Source organism: Bipolaris oryzae (genome assembly GCF_000523455.1).
Source record: "Bipolaris oryzae ATCC 44560 unplaced genomic scaffold scaffold_16, whole genome shotgun sequence".
Taxonomy (NCBI): Eukaryota; Fungi; Ascomycota; class Dothideomycetes; order Pleosporales; family Pleosporaceae; genus Bipolaris; species Bipolaris oryzae.
The window spans coordinates 92,278-109,895 of NW_006911292.1; the positions used below are offsets into that span (position 1 = coordinate 92,278).

The window sequence follows — 17,618 nt, forward strand, 5'->3', positions numbered from 1 at the left end:
CTTCCTCTGTCTCGCAGCAATGCCAGTATACGCGCGACGTCATAGTGCTAAGCCATAGGACAGAGCAGGGGGCTGCAACGGACACATCGTGGCAAGGCGGCTGGTAGGATGCCAGCTGCCATTCTGCGTAATCAACCAGCTGTGTAATATGCAGCGAAACAACTACTAACACACACACTCTGTTCACGAACTTCAATGGGAATACTTCATATCAGCTTGGGAGTTCAGACATCTCTCTATCTAAACCCAAAAATAAAATATAATCCAGTCACTCAAAAATAGCTAAATATGCGAATGAATTTCTCTTTATTTGCTGAGAATATAAAAAGGGATTTTCGAGTTTTAGTGCAGAAAAAACTCAAAAAGCATCAATCCACCGCTGAACGGGGAATAGTTCTTGGGAGATATTTCCCTGGTGCAAAATTGCTATGCGGAGTAATACGCTCACCCTGGAAGGCTGAATAAAAATCTGGTTAAGATGATTCACTGACACATAGTGGTAGGTGCTATGGGCGCTTTAACCGTGGATCGGCTACCTGAAGCCCACAAAGGTTTTTGCTTCCCAGTATATTACTAGGAACTACCTTTAGTGTACACTTAAATAGTGCTAGCATACAGCTCTTACCTTTTGTATCTTCTCTTCTCATACTACTTTAAGCTCTAACACAAACTCATAATGGCAAAGCAATATCTATCTCGCTCAGACGAAGAGATCCGAGACGAGATGGACAAAGGAGGGCTGATCTACCGTGCTGGGTGGCCAACTCTACCCCTTATACCTGTCGAGATTGTTCGCGAAGGCGCTAGAGCGGCAATTCCAGATTCCATGGAGAGAATAGAAGAGGCAGATACCATCCTACAGGCTCAAGATATCTGGAACGGAATACATGGCTTCGTTTACAGGGTTCCTCTCGATGCACCAGAAGACGAGGAGGATCTTTCACCGTATCTAACCTTTCTTTGCACCTTTAACATGTCCGAATAATCGCATGCCGTTGACAGAGTTATTATTGACATCAGATCGGTATTCAAGCAGTACGAAGCTAGGAAAAATGTCCAAATCGAGGTCATTGATAGCCGCGTCATATACTGTCTTTATACTTTCCCTATTGGCCGCAATAGAGAAGAAATTGTTGAGAGGTGGGAAGGAGTTGTGGCGCCAATTGTGTTGGATCTGTTGAAAGAGCACGAGTGGCTCTCCTTGGAAATGGTACGCCGTGGTTTCAGCGACATTCCTGAGGAATGTCCCCCGACCATCGTGATCACAACACCGACTGCGCGCAACCCGAAGTGGACTAGGACCATAAAGCCGGCAATATCAGCTGCTATCGCGAATATCGCCCCTGACTTTGAAGTCGAAATTCTCTGTGGCAAGTCACTTCTGGGTAGCAGAAAGAAGTACAAGTCTTCGATCCACGTCAATGGCACATCGTACGAGAAGCGCGTGTTTATGGGCTCTTCTATTGGCATTTCCGGTGACCCATCTAGTTGCAGCACTCTGGGAGGATCTGTGATCCTTGAGGGCGGCGTTAGGTGCGGTATTACCAACTGGCACTGTGTAAGGGACAATCGACTTGATAAAAGTATAACTCCATCCAGCCGCATCGCTATTGAAGTTAAATCCAATACAGTTATCTCAGAAACAATGGAAAAAGCTCTGAGTGTCGATAACAAGACACTGATGAACGCTCCTCAACCTGTCCTATCTCCCTCGACATATGACCATGAGCGCCGCCAAGCCTACCTTCAGCAATTGATCCAAAGATATACAGCTTATGCTGCCAAGGGACAAGAGGTTTACAAAACTCTCAAGAAAGAAAACGAAGAGGCATTAATAAATGTGGAACGTGCGAGCCGCAACCTTGGTCATGTCTACGCAGGTTCGGGTCACAGGACTATTGCAGCCAACAAGTATGCTCTGGACGCCAGGGCAGAGCAACCCAAGGAGAGGACGATTCTTCAATTTCAAGATCAATGGATTCTAGACTGGGCTTTGATACGCATCGATGACATCAAGCTACGCGAGGTCGGTGATATGTTACCTCCGACCTTGTCCCCAAGGGCATCACCGCTGGTTCCGTATCATTGGTGCAATAAATGGTCAACCTTCGATGCCAACCGAAAGACTATTGACGTTGCCAAGTATGGAAGCACAACAGGTATAACTTTTGGAACCATCAATCCTGCCATTGTCTACATCAACCCCAAGTCGGATGCGCAGCTCTCTGCAGTCAATGGATTTACGGAACAGACGCCTGCATCATGCTTTGCAGTAGTTATGGAGGACGGAAAATATCCACCATTCTTCGAACCTGGGGACTCTGGCAGCGTAGTATTGCATAGGAAGTCTGGGACACAGCTAGGACTGCTCTTTGGGATGACTAGTTGCGACAACGCCTTGTTCATCCCTATGGACCTTGTGTTCCAGGACATCGAAAGGATTACCGGAAAAAGGTTATCAATCCTGTTTACATTAGTAAGTGACAACAGGTATAGATGGAATAATGTGGGGCTAACGCGTTTCATAGAACTGGAAACTGTGAGGTTGCCCAAATCCAGATCACGTATCCGCCCGGTGGTGTAGTTGAAAAAGCTTTCATGGTCAGCGCGTGATGGAGCAACGGCTTTGCCTTGATTAGAGCAGTAGATATCATGGTTGGGGCTTAGAGACAAACCAATGGGACAGTGTGGGAATATCAAACCAAGGCCCAGATGGTTCCGTTCTCAGTGCTACTGTGTAGCTTAATCACTGCATCAAGTTTAAATATGGAGAGAAGTTTAGTGTCAAAATAAATTCCGTTTCAGCTTCTGTGCTGTTGAAGCAAGCAAGGTACAAGATTTAGTGCCGAAGAAGCTTCTATTCGAAGATCGCTTGCAGCCCTTTGCCCCATAGCTTCAACGCTCAAATTGCTTAGTCATGGAGCTTTGAAGGCAATGTTTCTTTTCAACAGCTTACACCTTGCTCATAACTAAACTCGATATATTTATCATAATGGAGACACACACACACACACACCCAGAAAAGAACTCCCGCTCGGAACCTGTTCCCGTTCAATGCGTACTTCAAGTGGAGCAAACGATAACACAAACACAAGATATGGTTCGGAAACGAAAACCCTTCGCTTCCGCCTATTTACAACGACACTGATCCCAAATCCATCGCCCTCATCAACTCCACTTTGCGTTTCAAGAAGGGTAATCCTATACATTAGACCGACTTCGCCGAGACATTGCTGAATATAGACGGCATTCACCATGTCATCAGCTTGGGCTATTGACGCGCAAAAGCATACGAACATGGACAGGAGATATCCCAGTAGATCTGATAGACTTCTCTCAATTCTGGGGATCGTTTCAATCCTATCTTGATTGCTCATCGTGTACACGCGCACAGGGTTGCTAGTAACCCTTGGGCGGGAACTATAGTCTGGTGCTCTGGGTATAAGACGAGGACTTCTGGCGCAATAGATATATCATCTGATTTATGCGGATTTAGCTCATTCACTAGATCTTTCTAGCTTGAGCTCCTCGTCCAGCAGGTTATCTATGAGACAGTGCAGGTAAAGGTGAAGGTTACTCGTGTCTTCCGTAGTAAGACTCGTGGCTTGATGCAATCCATACCCGTTCAGTAGCAAAAAGATGTGTGGACAACAGTTCAGTGACTACATCACTTTTCATCCTCTGTCGTGTGCATATATTTCACAATACTTCTCGTGAATTCATGGCCAGCGCAGAGGACAGTGACCAGCAGCATCCAATATCACTTGCATATATAGGCGACAACCATGTTCCAAAAAAACAATTCTCACGTTTTTAATGCTGAGACATCCCAAAGGATGGGGGAGCAAAAATGCTCTATCAGCACTAGCAATACGAACTAACATACCCCACCTAGCCCATCACAAACGCCAATCATGCTCATAACTCGTGACCAAATCGCATAAAAAAGAACACAGACCAACCAAAGAAAAACGACGCCAACTACTGGAGGAGAGGATCGCGGAAGTGCTTCTGGTGGTTATTCCTGCGCTCATTTCCAGCTTGATATCTGTTCCTCGCACGCTGCTCCTTCTGGCGGTCTCGCTTTTCCACAGTCTCGATTTCCTTCTTCTTCGCGTCCGTCACGCCCGTCATGCCGTGGAGCCCATTGTTGCGGGATGAGATAAGCTGGCGCTTGACGTCATGGCCGCGGCCACGGAGTTGGACTTGCTGATCGGCACCGTCCTCCATGTTGGTGTCGCCGTCTTGGTCTTCGGGAGCGGGAAGGGCACCAGGGATAGCGCGGCGCTGGGCTTCCTCCATGCGCTCGGCTACACCAGGGTAGTTGCGGAGGTTCTGGCGATAGTACTTGTTGAGAGATCGGTGGCCGGCGGTACGACCGGAAGGCAGATGCAGCTCGTAATCGTCGTAGTAGACAGCTTGGGGCGTGTGGTGGGCGTGCGAATGGAAGCCATCAGCTGCGCGATGCGGACGTGGGTCGGCATGGCTATGGTGCTTGGACTTGCTGAGAGACTTGTGGCGGTGGCTGCGGTCGATGGGGACAGCTGTGATCTCATCGGTGGGCACGCTCGAAACAGTGCTGTCGGTTTCCCAGCCCTCATCTTCTTCAGCATTGCTAGACATGGCGGCATCGTCTTCGGTGGTCGTCTTGGTCTCGCGTCTCGCTCCAAGCTTGATTCCACCTCCTGTGGTCGACGAAGAATCGTCTGAATCCTCGGCCTCTTGCTCCCTCTCGTTGAAGTCGGCGGCGTCTGGGTACGAACTTCGGAAATCGTAAAACTCGCCAATCTCAACAAGCTCTAGCTCAGTTTCGAAGGCAATCATGCAGTGACCGCGGTCGCGCATGTGTGTTTGGATGCCAGAGGCAGTGTGGAGTACCTTGTGGCACTTCAAGCACTCGTGGTAGACATGCACCTTCTCATGCAGGTACTTGATCAACTCTTCTGGTTGGACAAGGAATTCCTTTTCGGGTATGAACATGCCATGGAATCGACTCATATGCGTGACGTTGAGCTGGAAATTGGGAGACTTGTAGTTGCAAAACAGGCAGTCAAGTAGAGGATCAGCAGCGGGCTTGGTAGAGGCGGCGACTGAGCTCTTATCGTCTTGGGCTTCAGCAGACTCTTCTGACGCGGGAGCCTCACCGTTGAGGGTAGTCTTCTTTACAACGTGGGCGAGATCGGATATTTCGGTATCTGCATCGCCATTGATAGTAGCCTCGGACTCGGCCATGGACTCTCCGAGAGAAAAGGCAGAGCTGACCATGGAACCGGTCACGGACGCGGCATCGTCCACGTGCGCACCCTTTGCGGATTTTGCCACATTCATGCGGTGCTTTTGGCTGTTGAGATGGTTGTTGTAGGCATTCTCGCTAAAGTATGTTTTCTGGCATGCGGAGCACGACTTTTCAAATGAAGCCTTGGCGGCAGTGGCGGCAGCGCTGGCTTTGTTGGCGAGGACCTTCTCGGTGAAGATTTCGGAGGACAGAGGAGGGAGGGAGGCAACGCGGCGCTTGAGGTTGTAGCGATGCCAGTCGGTTTGCATATGCGCCCGCTGCAACTCGCTGGACCGGAAGGCGACCTGGCATGTGTTGCAGGTAAAAGGGTGCGTGGACTGGATATTCGCCTGGGTAGGGACTTGCGACGCCATGTCTGCTGCTGTTTTGGAGGGCTTGGGCGTGACTGCAGGCAGAGGGGCGGAGGGAGGCAAGAAGAGAGGGGAGAAATAAAAGGCGATTTAGTAGGTGGGGGTAAGTGTGGGAAACGGTAGCGCGGATGGAGTCAGGGCCTTTATGACTGGCCGGGGGGCAAAATTCTCTAACCGGATGATGCGGCGCTGATTAATTGGCAGCAGAGGCAGTGTTTGAGGTGTAGACACTGCGGGCAATGCTGGTCACGGCGGAGCTGGTGGGAAGGGCGCAGCGACGGGGGATGCGGCGAATATTGAAGTGGACGGCCATGACATCAGCTGTGGCGCCAAGCCGCGGGCACATGGCATCCCTGCAGCGGGTGAGAGCCGCATGGCAAGAGCGACCAACCCACTGGCCGCTACTCAGCCTTACGGCCTGTCGAGACCTGTTCGTCTGAGATGAGACGCCCAGTACGTGACCGCTCCAGCGCGCCATGACACTCACCAGCCCACTGCTGGCCATCGTCTTCACTCTTCTTTCGCGCTTAGATGGTTGCACCCGCTGATGACATGGCCATGTCACAAGCAACGGAGCACCCGCCCGACCCTCCGCCCACCCTCTCCCACTCAACCGCATCATCCACGGCGATGCTGGGAGACCCGCCAAGGCGTCCGTCACGTGCCCTAGACATTGCCCGATTGAGCAATGTCGTAGAGGTGCAAGACCCTCGTCGGGTGTTGGAATGCTCTCAGACGGAGCGCCAGCGCCAGTTCCAGCACCTTGTGCGGCAGTAAGTCCCCCTCGGCTCGTGCACCTTGGGACAATGCGCTGACCACAACAGCTACATGTCCCAGATCCTCTACGGCTGTAAGAGCCCCTACTGCACTACCCCCACTTGCCTCTCGTCCCACAAGCGCAATCCCTCCAAGCCCCACCGTCCTCCTACACACCTTACTGCCACCGCCCTTGCCCACTACCTTGCCAGTCAAGACGACCCCGAGAGAGGGCTGTGTCCTCATGACCTCAACATAGCGCCGTCTTCATTTGAACTGGGCGGCAGCTCAGTAAAGTCGACAGATGGTTTGGACAAAGACTCTACTCTGCATGTTCCATCAGGGCAACAAGCACATGAGCATGGAGATAAACGTATTGGGATTGGTCAAGGCGACATGCATGTCTGTCACCAACCTCAGCAAGAGCAGGTTAGCACTGTGAGCGAGCTCATGCGCAGGCAGCAGGTTAGGAAGGACCCAAAGGCGCTTGGTCAGAATTTGTACGACAGTCTCGCCATGATATATTCCTATACCAAACAAATACCCACTTCCGCCTCCATACTTGCTTCTCTACATCCCTCCCATGACGCCTCTCCCCAAAATGAACACAGCCCCAGGACAAACGGGCATAGCAGGAACACCACTTTGGACTTGATGCCTGCAAACGAACATGACAGTTTAGCACATGTGAATGCAAAGTCCCACAAGGAATTTGAACATTCACACAGGGCCTATAACAAGGCAGCAACGGGCAAGCCAGCTGTTCCAGTTGTTCACAACGGTCAACATATTCACAGGATACCTTACCTCCCTCCAAATAGCAAAGCACGAAGTCAATCCTACACAGATATAGACAGCACTCCATCCGACGGAGCAACAGCTGCAACCATGCTATCCATTTCAAAGTCTGGTAGAAAAAGTTTTACAATTGGAGGAGCGAACCCAGCCATTACGAATGATACAAGAAAAAACCCAAAGACACTAGAGAGTCCTAAGGAAAATGCTGCAAGCTCGAACCAAACGGACAACAGTATACCTGTCTTTTCCCGTCTGAGCTGCAGCATTCTAGACGAACTCAAAGAAGAGATACACTCCAATGGAGACAAAAGACCTGCACACTTCAATTATGCCGTAGACTTCGACGGCCGTCGTCCGAACCGACGAACAAAGCCTATTATCAATCGATCCTTGTTCTACACATTAAGCGACGCTGAAACACTGCTCTTATCTTTCCGTGAGAGCAGCGCAGCCTTCAAGGACTCGCCTCTTCCACATCTTGACTCGCATCGATTGGTTATATCTTTTCGAGACTGGAACCGCTGGAATGGTGCTCTCATTTTTGATAGCTTGTGCCTGTCACTGGAAGCCCTGTTTGCGCCGCCTCCCAAACTCACCCTCCACAAAAGTCCTCGTCTGAGACCATTAATCAAGAGTGCTCCTAGCAGTCGGTCAGGGCAAGTCAAAAGCAATAGTAAATCAGAGACTTCGCCACGCTATCTCAGTACTGAAGAGGCTGCTCATATTGTCATAGTATGCATACACGCTTTGACCTCCTTAGTGCCGACAGGTTGGCCGCATACGTGGGCACAAATCCGAAAGTTGCGATCGTGGGGTATCATTGTACCCCATGGGGTCCCTAACACTGATACTTTCACAGATCCGTATATGGACATCATTGATGAACTCGAATATGAGCCCGCGTTACGCCTTGCAAGTCGCTTGTGTCGCGCAATTGGAACGCGGCGTTGCTTTGAACACATCCTCAACAGTCTGAGCGACGGCGATGAAGAATCCCCGACTACTTGCCAGTCACTTCTGGATGTTGTTATAAATCACTTGGAAGTAGTCGAGCGTGTTGCATTGGCAAACAAGCGCAGACTCAATCGCGATCAGGACGGTGAGAGTGATCCGGGTTGGACTGTGACAGCCACATTCGTAGAATGGCTGAGAACTGTCATAATCAAAGAATGGGATAGCAAGGCTGAGATCAACAAATGGACCAGTGTTGGCACTGCTGTGGTCATGCTGGATAGTCTTCGTAAGCCACCGAAATCCAATCCATAGGGCAAGCTAACACTTCCAGATTCGAAATATCAGTCTCTCAACTTGCGCCCCAAAATGTTCCAAATGCCCATCCTGAACGAGCGCCTTAACGCGGTGAGCGAGCCTGCAGCATTTGTCGCATGGAAGAAAAAGCCAAACACACTACACATTCTGCAGTATACTTGCCTATTCTCCGCCCAGCATCTGGTCGCATACTTTCGCACAATCAACTTCTCAGAGATGATGAAGCACTATGACCACACTATGCGCACTCAACAGATGCAAGCATCACTCAAAATATTTCTTCGAGAGCCTTATTGGTGGGTTATTAAGAGTCGTCTAAAGGTTACCCTTAGCGAATACCTCGTCCTGGATGTCAGTCGAGAAGATCCACTAAAAGACACGCTTGATCAGCTGTGGGGTCAGGACAAAAGAATGCTTCTCAAGCCACTCAAAGTAAAGATGGGCCATGGCGAAGGAGAAATTGGTGTCGATCACGGCGGAGTGACCTATGAGTTCTTCCGCGTAATTCTCAGTGAGGCATTCAAGCCTCAGCATGGTAAGTACCTGCTGAGTTAGTCGAACCAAGGTACAATCTAACTTTACAAGGCATGTTCACAATCGACCCGCAAACGAGAATGACTTGGTTTCAGCCCAAAAGTCTCGAGCCGCTATGGAAATTTGAGATGCTTGGCATCCTGTTTAGCCTCGCTGTCTACAATGGCATCACGCTTCCGGTCACATTCCCGTTGGCTTTTTACGAGTATCTCCAAACTAACGGCAGTTCACGTTGTACCCATGCTACTGAGCAAGATGCCTTAGAATACATCAGAGACGGCTGGCCAGCCTTAGCCGACAGCTTCCAAGAACTCCTATCCTGGAGCGAAGGCGATGTCGAAGACATCTTCATGCGCGAATACGTCTTCAGCTACGAAGTCTACGGCCAGCGCATCGACCATAACCTCCACCACCCTTTCAACAACTCAAGTCCCAACGAAGAACCAGCCATGGTCACCAACCAAAACCGCACCCAATACATCCGCGACTACATCCGCGCCCTAACCCACGACTCCGTCGCCCCGCAACTCTCCTCCTTCCTCAAAGGCTTCTTATCCTGCATCAAACTCGCAAGCCTGCACCTCTTCACCCCCACCACCCTCCGTGCCCTCGTCGAAGGATCCCAATACATCTCCATCGCCGCCCTCAAACGCTGCGCCAAATACGAAGAAGGCTACACCGCTACCAGTCCCACCATCCAGTCCTTCTGGGACATTGTGGAAAGATACAGTCAAGAGGATCGTAGGCACCTACTTGAATTCGTCACCGCGTCGGACCGCGTACCGGTCACGGGGTACGAGAGTATTACCTTTCATATTGCACGGATTGGGGGCGCCCCGCATGCGCTGCCGAGTAGCTCGACGTGCTTTGGGAAGTTGTATTTGCCAGAGTATAGAGATAGGGGCGTTATGGAGGGGAAGATGTTGTTGGCTATTAGGAGTTCCAAGGGGTTTGGGCTTGTGTAGGTTGTGTTAGTTCTGTTGTTTGGCGATTGGGGATAGAATGAATGGGCGTGGTATCGATGTTTCATGCGTATGTGTAGATTGTTTTGGAGGGGCAAGAGGGAGGGTAGACTGGGCAGGGAGTTTTAATGGTATATCTTTTGTAGATTTTGTACTGGGAGAGACTTCTCGATCTTGTCATGACTACGTATTTGGCTTTACTTTTGCAGGCTGAGCGTGAACGTTGGTTATGATGTTGTCTATTTGTTCGATCGTAGGAATACCCGCACTGATGATGTAGCATAACCTTCCTGAGAATCTACTCCGTATCATAGCGGCGTTGATAGCGCCATATGTCACGGGTGGCTCCAGCGTGCATGTTATAACGGGAAAGGTATGCTTCAGCTGTTAACTGCGCCTCGATCTAAAAGATGCATGCCGAAAGGACCGACCGCATACATGTGGTTTCGGTTGGAGCTGTATTAAATGGTCTATGGACTGTTTTAGATCTCATGATACATGTATTTTTTGCCGAAGCTAATTGTCATGGCTCACGTCAAAACGGATATAATGTTTTGGCACCCACGTCGTATTTGTGACGGCTGCTGGACTACACGGTAGAGCCATTAACCTATTATCGACGTATTACTAACAGACGAACTCTGCTTCCTCATTTACACCCCCGTAAATCCTAGTGCGTATATATCGCTGTATCCGTTATGTCTGACCCCTGTTTCAGGCTTCAGCTCTCAATCTACCTTGTTGCAACAACCAGACCATGTCCTCTAGACCTGTCTCAGTACTGAGAGTTGACATGAGTTGCTTCGATCATCTTCTAGACGAGGTTGTTGCAAGCATCGTTAGGTATCTCTCCCCTACAGAGCGCCATAGCCTCGCCAGAGTTTACCCCAAGTTCTTGAGAAATGCGATGGGGCCAATATACACCGACATGCGCCTAACATCACCCACTTTACCGTGGCATTCTACGCTTCTTAGAGTGAAGTGGCACCTGAAAATCCGAGACAAGCATGTACTTATACTTCTAAGTACCACCCACTTGAATATAGGTGGACTATATGAAGAATGTGACTTTGATCTCACTGCTATGAGCAACAGTCACAAAAGTAAGCTGGAAGATCTGAACTTGACGGTGCTAGTTGCGACATTGTGATTAGAAAGATTGTTGACCTCAGATCACTTACTCCATATCCGTGTTCCTCAACCGAGTGGATGCTGGGGCATATGCCGTGCTAGTTCTTCTGAGAAGACGTACAGTAGCTAATCCAGGAGAAAGCTTCGAGGAAACGCCTTTGACAAGAAGATGCAACAACTGCCATGGGCGATATAAGGAGGGTGCATGGGATGAGCTTTGGTGGTATGGATATCATGAGTTGGCTAGCCTGTGATTGAGAAATCCTTGAGTACTTCTGGTATCTAGTCCATATCACGTGACTGTGACCCCTTTCTGCAGCAACTCAGGACTTGGGAAATGAGTATGTTTTAGCACTACACTCTTCTTTAGATTTCGTGTATTCCTTTTCTTCCCATAGATAGAGATCTGATTTTTTACTAACGCAATGCTCTCTGTGCGTTCTTGGATGAGAAGGCTGAGCTGATGCTGCGGGTGGGGTTGTGCTAGTACGTTGGTGCCTAGATCACATTTCAACCACCGAATCCAGCCTGCTCATAGAAACACCTTTGCCCTCATACTAAACTACAATTGTTCTGAAGAACATTTAAACATTTATTCTTACTTGCTGGAAGGCCTCGCACAGGGAGTATTCAATGGCGCATAATCAGTCCCAATCCGATCACTCTCTTGAAGACAATGAAAGGCGTATGGACGAGATTGTTCGTACCGGACTCGAAAGACACCAGGGGAGAAAATCCAAAGGTATCTCAGGTTCTTCTTCTATCAAACGTTTCTAACGTCACCATCCGGTAGAGGCATTAGAGCAAACAGCCACTTGGTGTCGCCGTGCGCTCCTCCTCACTGATCCCCTTATCGCTCGTCACAGTACAATCGCTACAAAAGGCCGACTATCACCTGGTATATACGAACAGGTTATACAAGACAATCGCTACCGTAAATGGCTGGATAGTAGTAAGGAAGGCGATAAGGACAGGGACTCCCGACTGCTATGGATCTCACCCAGTCTAGGCACTGACGCGACGAAGCTTTCTGTATTCCTGACAGAGGAGCTAGAGAGACACATTGCAGCAGTAGAGAACGCGGAACTAGTGTTCTTCTTCTGCAACAGAAGCAAAGATACAAACAACACATCTACCATTGTGCTCTACGGGCTCATAAGCCAAATTGTCACTAAACGCCCAGTGTTAAGGCACCTTGTATATCGCAGCTTGCAACAATTAGAGGAAATACAAGAACACCTCGAAGCAGCTCAAAGATCTGAAAGACCTTTCGAAGAAACTCCGGAGATGTTCAAAATCCTATGGGACGTATTTTCTACGCTTATCAGAGCTCCAGAACTAGGTACAATGTTCTGCGTGATTCACGGACTTGACAAGTGTATCAGGCCGGGCAGTGCGATCATTCTGCTATTGTCAAAGATCCAAAACTATTTCAACGAAAAATATCCACGGCAGCGGGTTACAAATAATTTCATGCTACTAATTGTCAGCCACCCTATTCTTCTTCCGCTATTCCACTGTACAGTAATACGATTAGGCTTTAACAAAGTAGTCGACGACACCAATGCACTGCTTTCAGAGAACAAGACGGAGTCGACTAGCAGGTTTGATAACAGCGACGAAGAAGCAGACTATTCTCAGCTGCCTACGCAGAGAGTTTCTTCTAACCGCGAAGAGCACGATGTCAAATTGGCTCTCGTAGAGATTCCTCGGATTCCTCGGATTCGTACATTGTATCGGCGTCGTACGAGCCTTAGTAAGCCACGATCCCATATTTGTTCGACTTGTGAAAGAGTCTTTATGAGCAAAATAGATCAAATTCAGCACATGCTAAGGGTACACAACGATGCGAATTCGTTTGGATATGGGGGCAAGCGGCAGGGATTTTCTTCCCAAGCCCGAGGTGATACAGACAACAACATGGATGTGCCAGGCGATAATCTCGATGATTCATCTGCTGCATCTGAATTAGAATCGATTTTTTCATTAGCATCTCTGAGATACACAGCGACCGGCAAGCAACGGGAGAAGGGGGAAGAGAACGAAGTGGAGGAAGATAGGGATGATGACGGGGGAAAGGTACAATCATCGAATCAGATGCCTGATCCTGTGCCTGAAGTGTATCTACCAATGCAACCCGGAGAAGAATTCATCGAGAAGCGATATCATCGGACATTTTTCAGTCAAATTCAGGTGGCGCTCGGGAACTTGTTCATCGCAGCAGGTTTTTTAGAGCCGCCTCTCGAGCCTGGGATGGTTCGTTTAAGATGGAGATGCGTAAGTCAACATCGGAGGTGGGTGAAGATTTCCAAGCGATTACTGATCAACTATCAGAGATGCGGAGAAAGCTTCTTCGGTGATGTGACGGAGTACCGTCACAATGGGATTCATGAACTCACCGACAGGATGAGCCGTTCCACAGGTGCCAATATCACTGTAACTTCCTACAGCAAGACATCGAAAAAACAAACCTGGAACTTCAAGTTCCCCGCTTGGGCAAGACGGATTGCTGGTACTTTTTCTTCTTCGGCTAAAGCAACGGCCCCTAACTCTGGAGGTGGCTTACCGCAGTACAACGCTTCCAATCGTTCTGCTCCTTCAACCTCGTCAGCGCCAGTTGCAAACACACCAACCAGTTCAATCCCCAGGCTACATCTTCTAGCCTGTGCGCACCGAAATGAACGGCGGAAGTGCCTTTTGCAAGATCCAATCGATTCTATATCCACTGATCGGGCCTTGTTTTGCTTCATGAAGCAGCAACTACGGCGCAATCATAGTCGTATTCGGAGTGTCTTAGCAATGAGAAGCATACAAGGAATGTTCTTTGTCAAGGTAAGTCTTAGATCAATAGATTAAGAACAAGGACAAGGTCTGACAAATACAAGTTTCGCCTTCGTATGGGCAACAACGTCGAGGTCAGAGACCATAATCCATGCTGCACCTCAACGAATCCAGTCATTTGTGAGTGCATACCTCCAAAATCAAAGGTAGAGCCATCCCCAGACGCCGAATATCGCTGTTCACCAGCTGGACCTCTCGCAACATGGCCCCCAGTCCTGTCACAAGACTTGATGCATATGCTTTCCTCGCCGGAATGCATACATGAAGACGAGACATGGGTTCTTGAACAACTACCAAAAAGAACGGCTGGGGAACTCCAAGCATGCGTAGGAGGACCAGCAGAAGGCTGGGGCATATACTACAAAGAAGGGATTAACTTCGACATGATCACTGGTGTAGTAGCCGCTATTTTTCTCTTTGGCAGCCTCCTTTTCGGCATTCTATGGACTATGCTGGAAAAGGATTTTCAAGGTGCCTTCGGGTTTAGCTCTTGGATGGCAACTGGGATTGGCATCTTCGTGGCATGTATGGTAACTTATGCGAAGAATATTGGGTAGCTTTTGTACGCAATGGCACATGTTTTTTTTAGCGTGAATTTCGGTAACTTATGGAGCAGAAGTGAATAATGATATGTGCTTTACTTCTACGAAGAAAGTAGAGCTATTCTAACACTTCATCTCTGAGACACCAGAAGCGGAACCTACCGCTGATCACTGACGGTCTCCACTTTCTTTCCCTTCTTCTTTTTTCCCCAATTTCCTGAGTATATCCATAAAGTCGTCTCCTAAATATCGGGATAGAATAGATATGAGCGGATTTCGCTCCTTCCCAACCCATGCATCCAAATCTTGATTCCAAAAATTCCCAACCACCCCGTGGCAGTTCAATGATCGACAGTGTCTTGCGATACCGGATCCGATGTATCCAGGCGTGCTATTATCCCCCCCTCCCCCCCATCTTGTTAGTATCCAGAGATTTCGCACCAGACCCCACATGTGATATAACCCCCCTAAGAGCCCAACAATCTCGCTCCACTCTTTCTCCCCAAAATCAAACGCCTATCAATCAAATGCCAACCCCTCAAACTGACGACGGACACGGCACCTCAATAAAATCCCACACAATCCCCTCAGAATTCCAATCCCTAATCTTAACCCTCTGCCTCACCACCCCGGCCGTCTCTTGCGCACAAACCCCCATCGGCAACAGCTTATTCTCCACAAGCACCAACAACACATAGCCGCCCTCAGGCCGCTTCCTCACACAGATATACTCCCAGTCATTTTGCTTGTCGACCGCGCACCGGATCCAGCCGCGACTATCATACCCCATGTACCGCGCGGAGACTGGGTCGCGGAAGCCGAGCCACCCTCTTTTCTCGACGCAGCGCCAGCGGAAGGTGCCGAAGCCGCCGGGTTTGTCGAGGATGATTTCGCCGTCCAGGAAGGTGATTACGTGGCCTGTGTCGTGGGAGCGGATGATGAATGTGCGGCCGGGCCAGGGGATTGAGGACTGGAAGTTTTCCCATTTTTGGTGGTCTTTGGAGGTGGTGGGGGTTGAGACTGTTGTTGAGGGGGTGTGGACGGGGGATGTGGTGCAGACAGTCGGGGAGGTACAGACGGTTGATGTCTCGGAGTCGACGTTATCGAAGATGATGGGGTAGGCTTGGGCCATTTTGTTGTCTGTTATCTGGTGGCCCCTGGGTTGATGTTGTGCGGAATTGATGAAAGGGCTGTAGTACTACACTACTGGAGACTTTTTACGCACGAAAGTTCAACTTTCCGCGTGCGTAGTCACACGACAGCTTGAGAGGTTACTCCTTTTGTTGTCTTTGTTTATCTGAACATGCGACATGCATTTATTGGCTATTGCAGGTAGAACGATCGAAGTGTTCGTCCTAAGCGCCAAGGCTACCCATGTTAACGTGGCGCACCCACATTGGTTCGTAGGCTGCAGACTACCCGTCCACGTTGTGTTTGTGGCGGAGAAAAGAGGGGCCTCTAGCAGAAACGAATTCAAAGGTGGAACGATTGGAATTGCTCAAGTGGTCAATCTTGGGGTCATAAGCTGAAGGGATGCCCTATCAGAAGTGCGAAGTTGGGTTCGGTTTCCAAAGGGCGGGACCACTAGTACTGCGCGAGGACGCACATCAAGTACACGTACAGCTCCCATTAGTGTCCTTGCTTTCTATTTTAGGATTTAAAAAGGCCTCCCGCATTCGTAGATTGCGCCTTAAGCTTGCTCATAGGCTATCGTACATAACTAACTCCAAACACTCGAAACAACAGCGAATATCCTGAACACACAATCATTCAGTTTTCCCTCCCCTTCATCGTACATATCTCGCATGAAAACAACTAGATTAAACACGTTTTGAACTCAAATTACTACACTCACGTCCCTCCAATATCCGGATCAGGTGCTAGCCATGCACGCTCAATATTAACCCTATACGTTGGATGTCTCTGTGCGGCCGCTGGCCCCTTTGTCCTCTTAAACCCCCTGTTCCTTAGGCTCTGACGTCTCTCATGTCTAGCCATGACAGGTCCTTGTCGCAAGTCTCGCGGTAAAAAATTAGGAATTATTCGGACGCCCAAGCAAGCCATGCAATATGTGATGTACTCCTGTGGAGTTGGCCGTTTTGGCTTATTGCCGCAAGGACACATGCGGCCAATACCCTGATCCCGACGTCTAAGGACAGTGGCGGCGGAAACGCGCATGGAACGTCCGTGGTCCTGGTTGACATAAATCCGGGCACCTCTTATAACGGGCTGGGTGCAGCTGTGGAGGACGTCTTCAGTCATCTGAAAGGGGTTGTAACAAAAGTGAAAGAAGGCCGCATCGCGACAGGCATGGCAACAGGAAGTTCCGAAAAAGTTGATGGTATATCCTTCACACATGCAAAGGTTCTGAATACCGTTGGGTGCAGGCCATTGTCGTATATGCGGACTCGACCCGGCATTCGTGGGGCGGGCTGTTCCTTGACGTAACCAGTATAGTTCTACTTCGTCGTAGATACAACTACGACAAAGTTGGCTGCGGATTCCGCTTCCAGGTAGAACGTTAGAATCACTATCAATGAGTGCAAGCCTGTTTGGATATAAAGGATGCCCTTCGTGTAGTCTGCAATTACCGCAAGTCCGGGTTCGATGTTCACCGGCGTGAATACCATTGTTGACGTAAGAATTTGGTGTTGGTAAAAGTAATGCTGCTAACCCTGGGCAGTCTTGCTCAGTAGCGGCATCGCACTGAACAATTCCTTCTGGATCTCCCGCTCCAAGACAATGTAAGAAATCCGAGCAATGCCAATCGTCTGTGTCGTCAGGTACAATCTCCTGTTGCACGGATCCAGGAGGCGTAGAGCTAGGTTCCTGGGTTGTTGTTGTACCTGCACTCGATGTCTCTTCGATAATGGTTGTTAGCGGCGAGTTGTTCATATTGGTATTAGTGACCGAATGTTCTTTTCACGTTCAACTTGAAAATCGCTGAATTCTAAATGGAGATGCGTTTTTTGTTCATCATGCGTAGTATATATTAAGAAGTGATGAAATGTGATCTGAATTCAGAGAAAGATGTTCTTTGGTAAAAGAGCCATCAAAAAGATTCCCAACAATGCCTTTGTGCAGGAGGGATGGCAGCGCTGATTGAAATTCTAATGATCGAGCAACAAAGAAGGATTGA

General features: G+C 49.1%; 7 protein-coding genes across 7 annotated transcripts; 4 read left to right on the forward strand and 3 right to left on the reverse strand.

The window, feature by feature from the left end:
• Window positions 1-676: 676 nt before the first annotated feature.
• COCMIDRAFT_33414 (uncharacterized protein) lies at window positions 677-2,613 on the forward strand (the record flags this gene model as incomplete). Its single annotated transcript, XM_007686113.1, has 4 exons — window positions 677-975; window positions 1,021-1,583; window positions 1,632-2,454; window positions 2,529-2,613. The coding sequence occupies 4 exons, from the start codon at window positions 677-679 to the stop codon at window positions 2,611-2,613; spliced, it is 1,770 nt and encodes a 589-aa protein (XP_007684303.1).
• Window positions 2,614-3,981: 1,368 nt separating this feature from the next.
• Window positions 3,982-5,649, reverse strand: COCMIDRAFT_33415 (uncharacterized protein; the record flags this gene model as incomplete). The annotated part of the gene is made up of 1 exon (XM_007686114.1): window positions 3,982-5,649. The coding sequence occupies one exon, from the start codon at window positions 5,647-5,649 to the stop codon at window positions 3,982-3,984; it is 1,668 nt and encodes a 555-aa protein (XP_007684304.1).
• A 627-nt stretch (window positions 5,650-6,276) lies between these two features.
• Window positions 6,277-9,968, forward strand: COCMIDRAFT_85459 (uncharacterized protein; the record flags this gene model as incomplete). Its single annotated transcript, XM_007686146.1, has 4 exons — window positions 6,277-6,419; window positions 6,471-8,440; window positions 8,486-9,004; window positions 9,055-9,968. 4 exons carry the CDS (start codon window positions 6,277-6,279, stop codon window positions 9,966-9,968), a joined length of 3,546 nt encoding a protein of 1,181 aa, XP_007684336.1.
• A 1,905-nt stretch (window positions 9,969-11,873) lies between these two features.
• COCMIDRAFT_63100 (uncharacterized protein) lies at window positions 11,874-12,476 on the forward strand (the record flags this gene model as incomplete). Its single annotated transcript, XM_007686147.1, has 1 exon — window positions 11,874-12,476. A coding segment is annotated over one exon (603 nt), but the record flags the coding sequence as incomplete, so codon positions are not given.
• Window positions 12,477-13,172: 696 nt separating this feature from the next.
• COCMIDRAFT_51478 (uncharacterized protein) lies at window positions 13,173-14,488 on the forward strand (the record flags this gene model as incomplete). Its single annotated transcript, XM_007686148.1, has 3 exons — window positions 13,173-13,373; window positions 13,431-13,928; window positions 13,982-14,488. Coding segments are annotated over 3 exons (1,206 nt in total), but the record flags the coding sequence as incomplete, so codon positions are not given.
• A 529-nt stretch (window positions 14,489-15,017) lies between these two features.
• Window positions 15,018-15,611, reverse strand: COCMIDRAFT_2014 (uncharacterized protein; the record flags this gene model as incomplete). The annotated part of the gene is made up of 1 exon (XM_007686083.1): window positions 15,018-15,611. The coding sequence occupies one exon, from the start codon at window positions 15,609-15,611 to the stop codon at window positions 15,018-15,020; it is 594 nt and encodes a 197-aa protein (XP_007684273.1).
• A 719-nt stretch (window positions 15,612-16,330) lies between these two features.
• On the reverse strand, window positions 16,331-17,374 carry COCMIDRAFT_85358 (uncharacterized protein; the record flags this gene model as incomplete). The annotated part of the gene is made up of 1 exon (XM_007686149.1): window positions 16,331-17,374. One exon carries the CDS (start codon window positions 17,372-17,374, stop codon window positions 16,331-16,333), a length of 1,044 nt encoding a protein of 347 aa, XP_007684339.1.
• Between the last annotated feature and the right edge of the window lie 244 nt (window positions 17,375-17,618).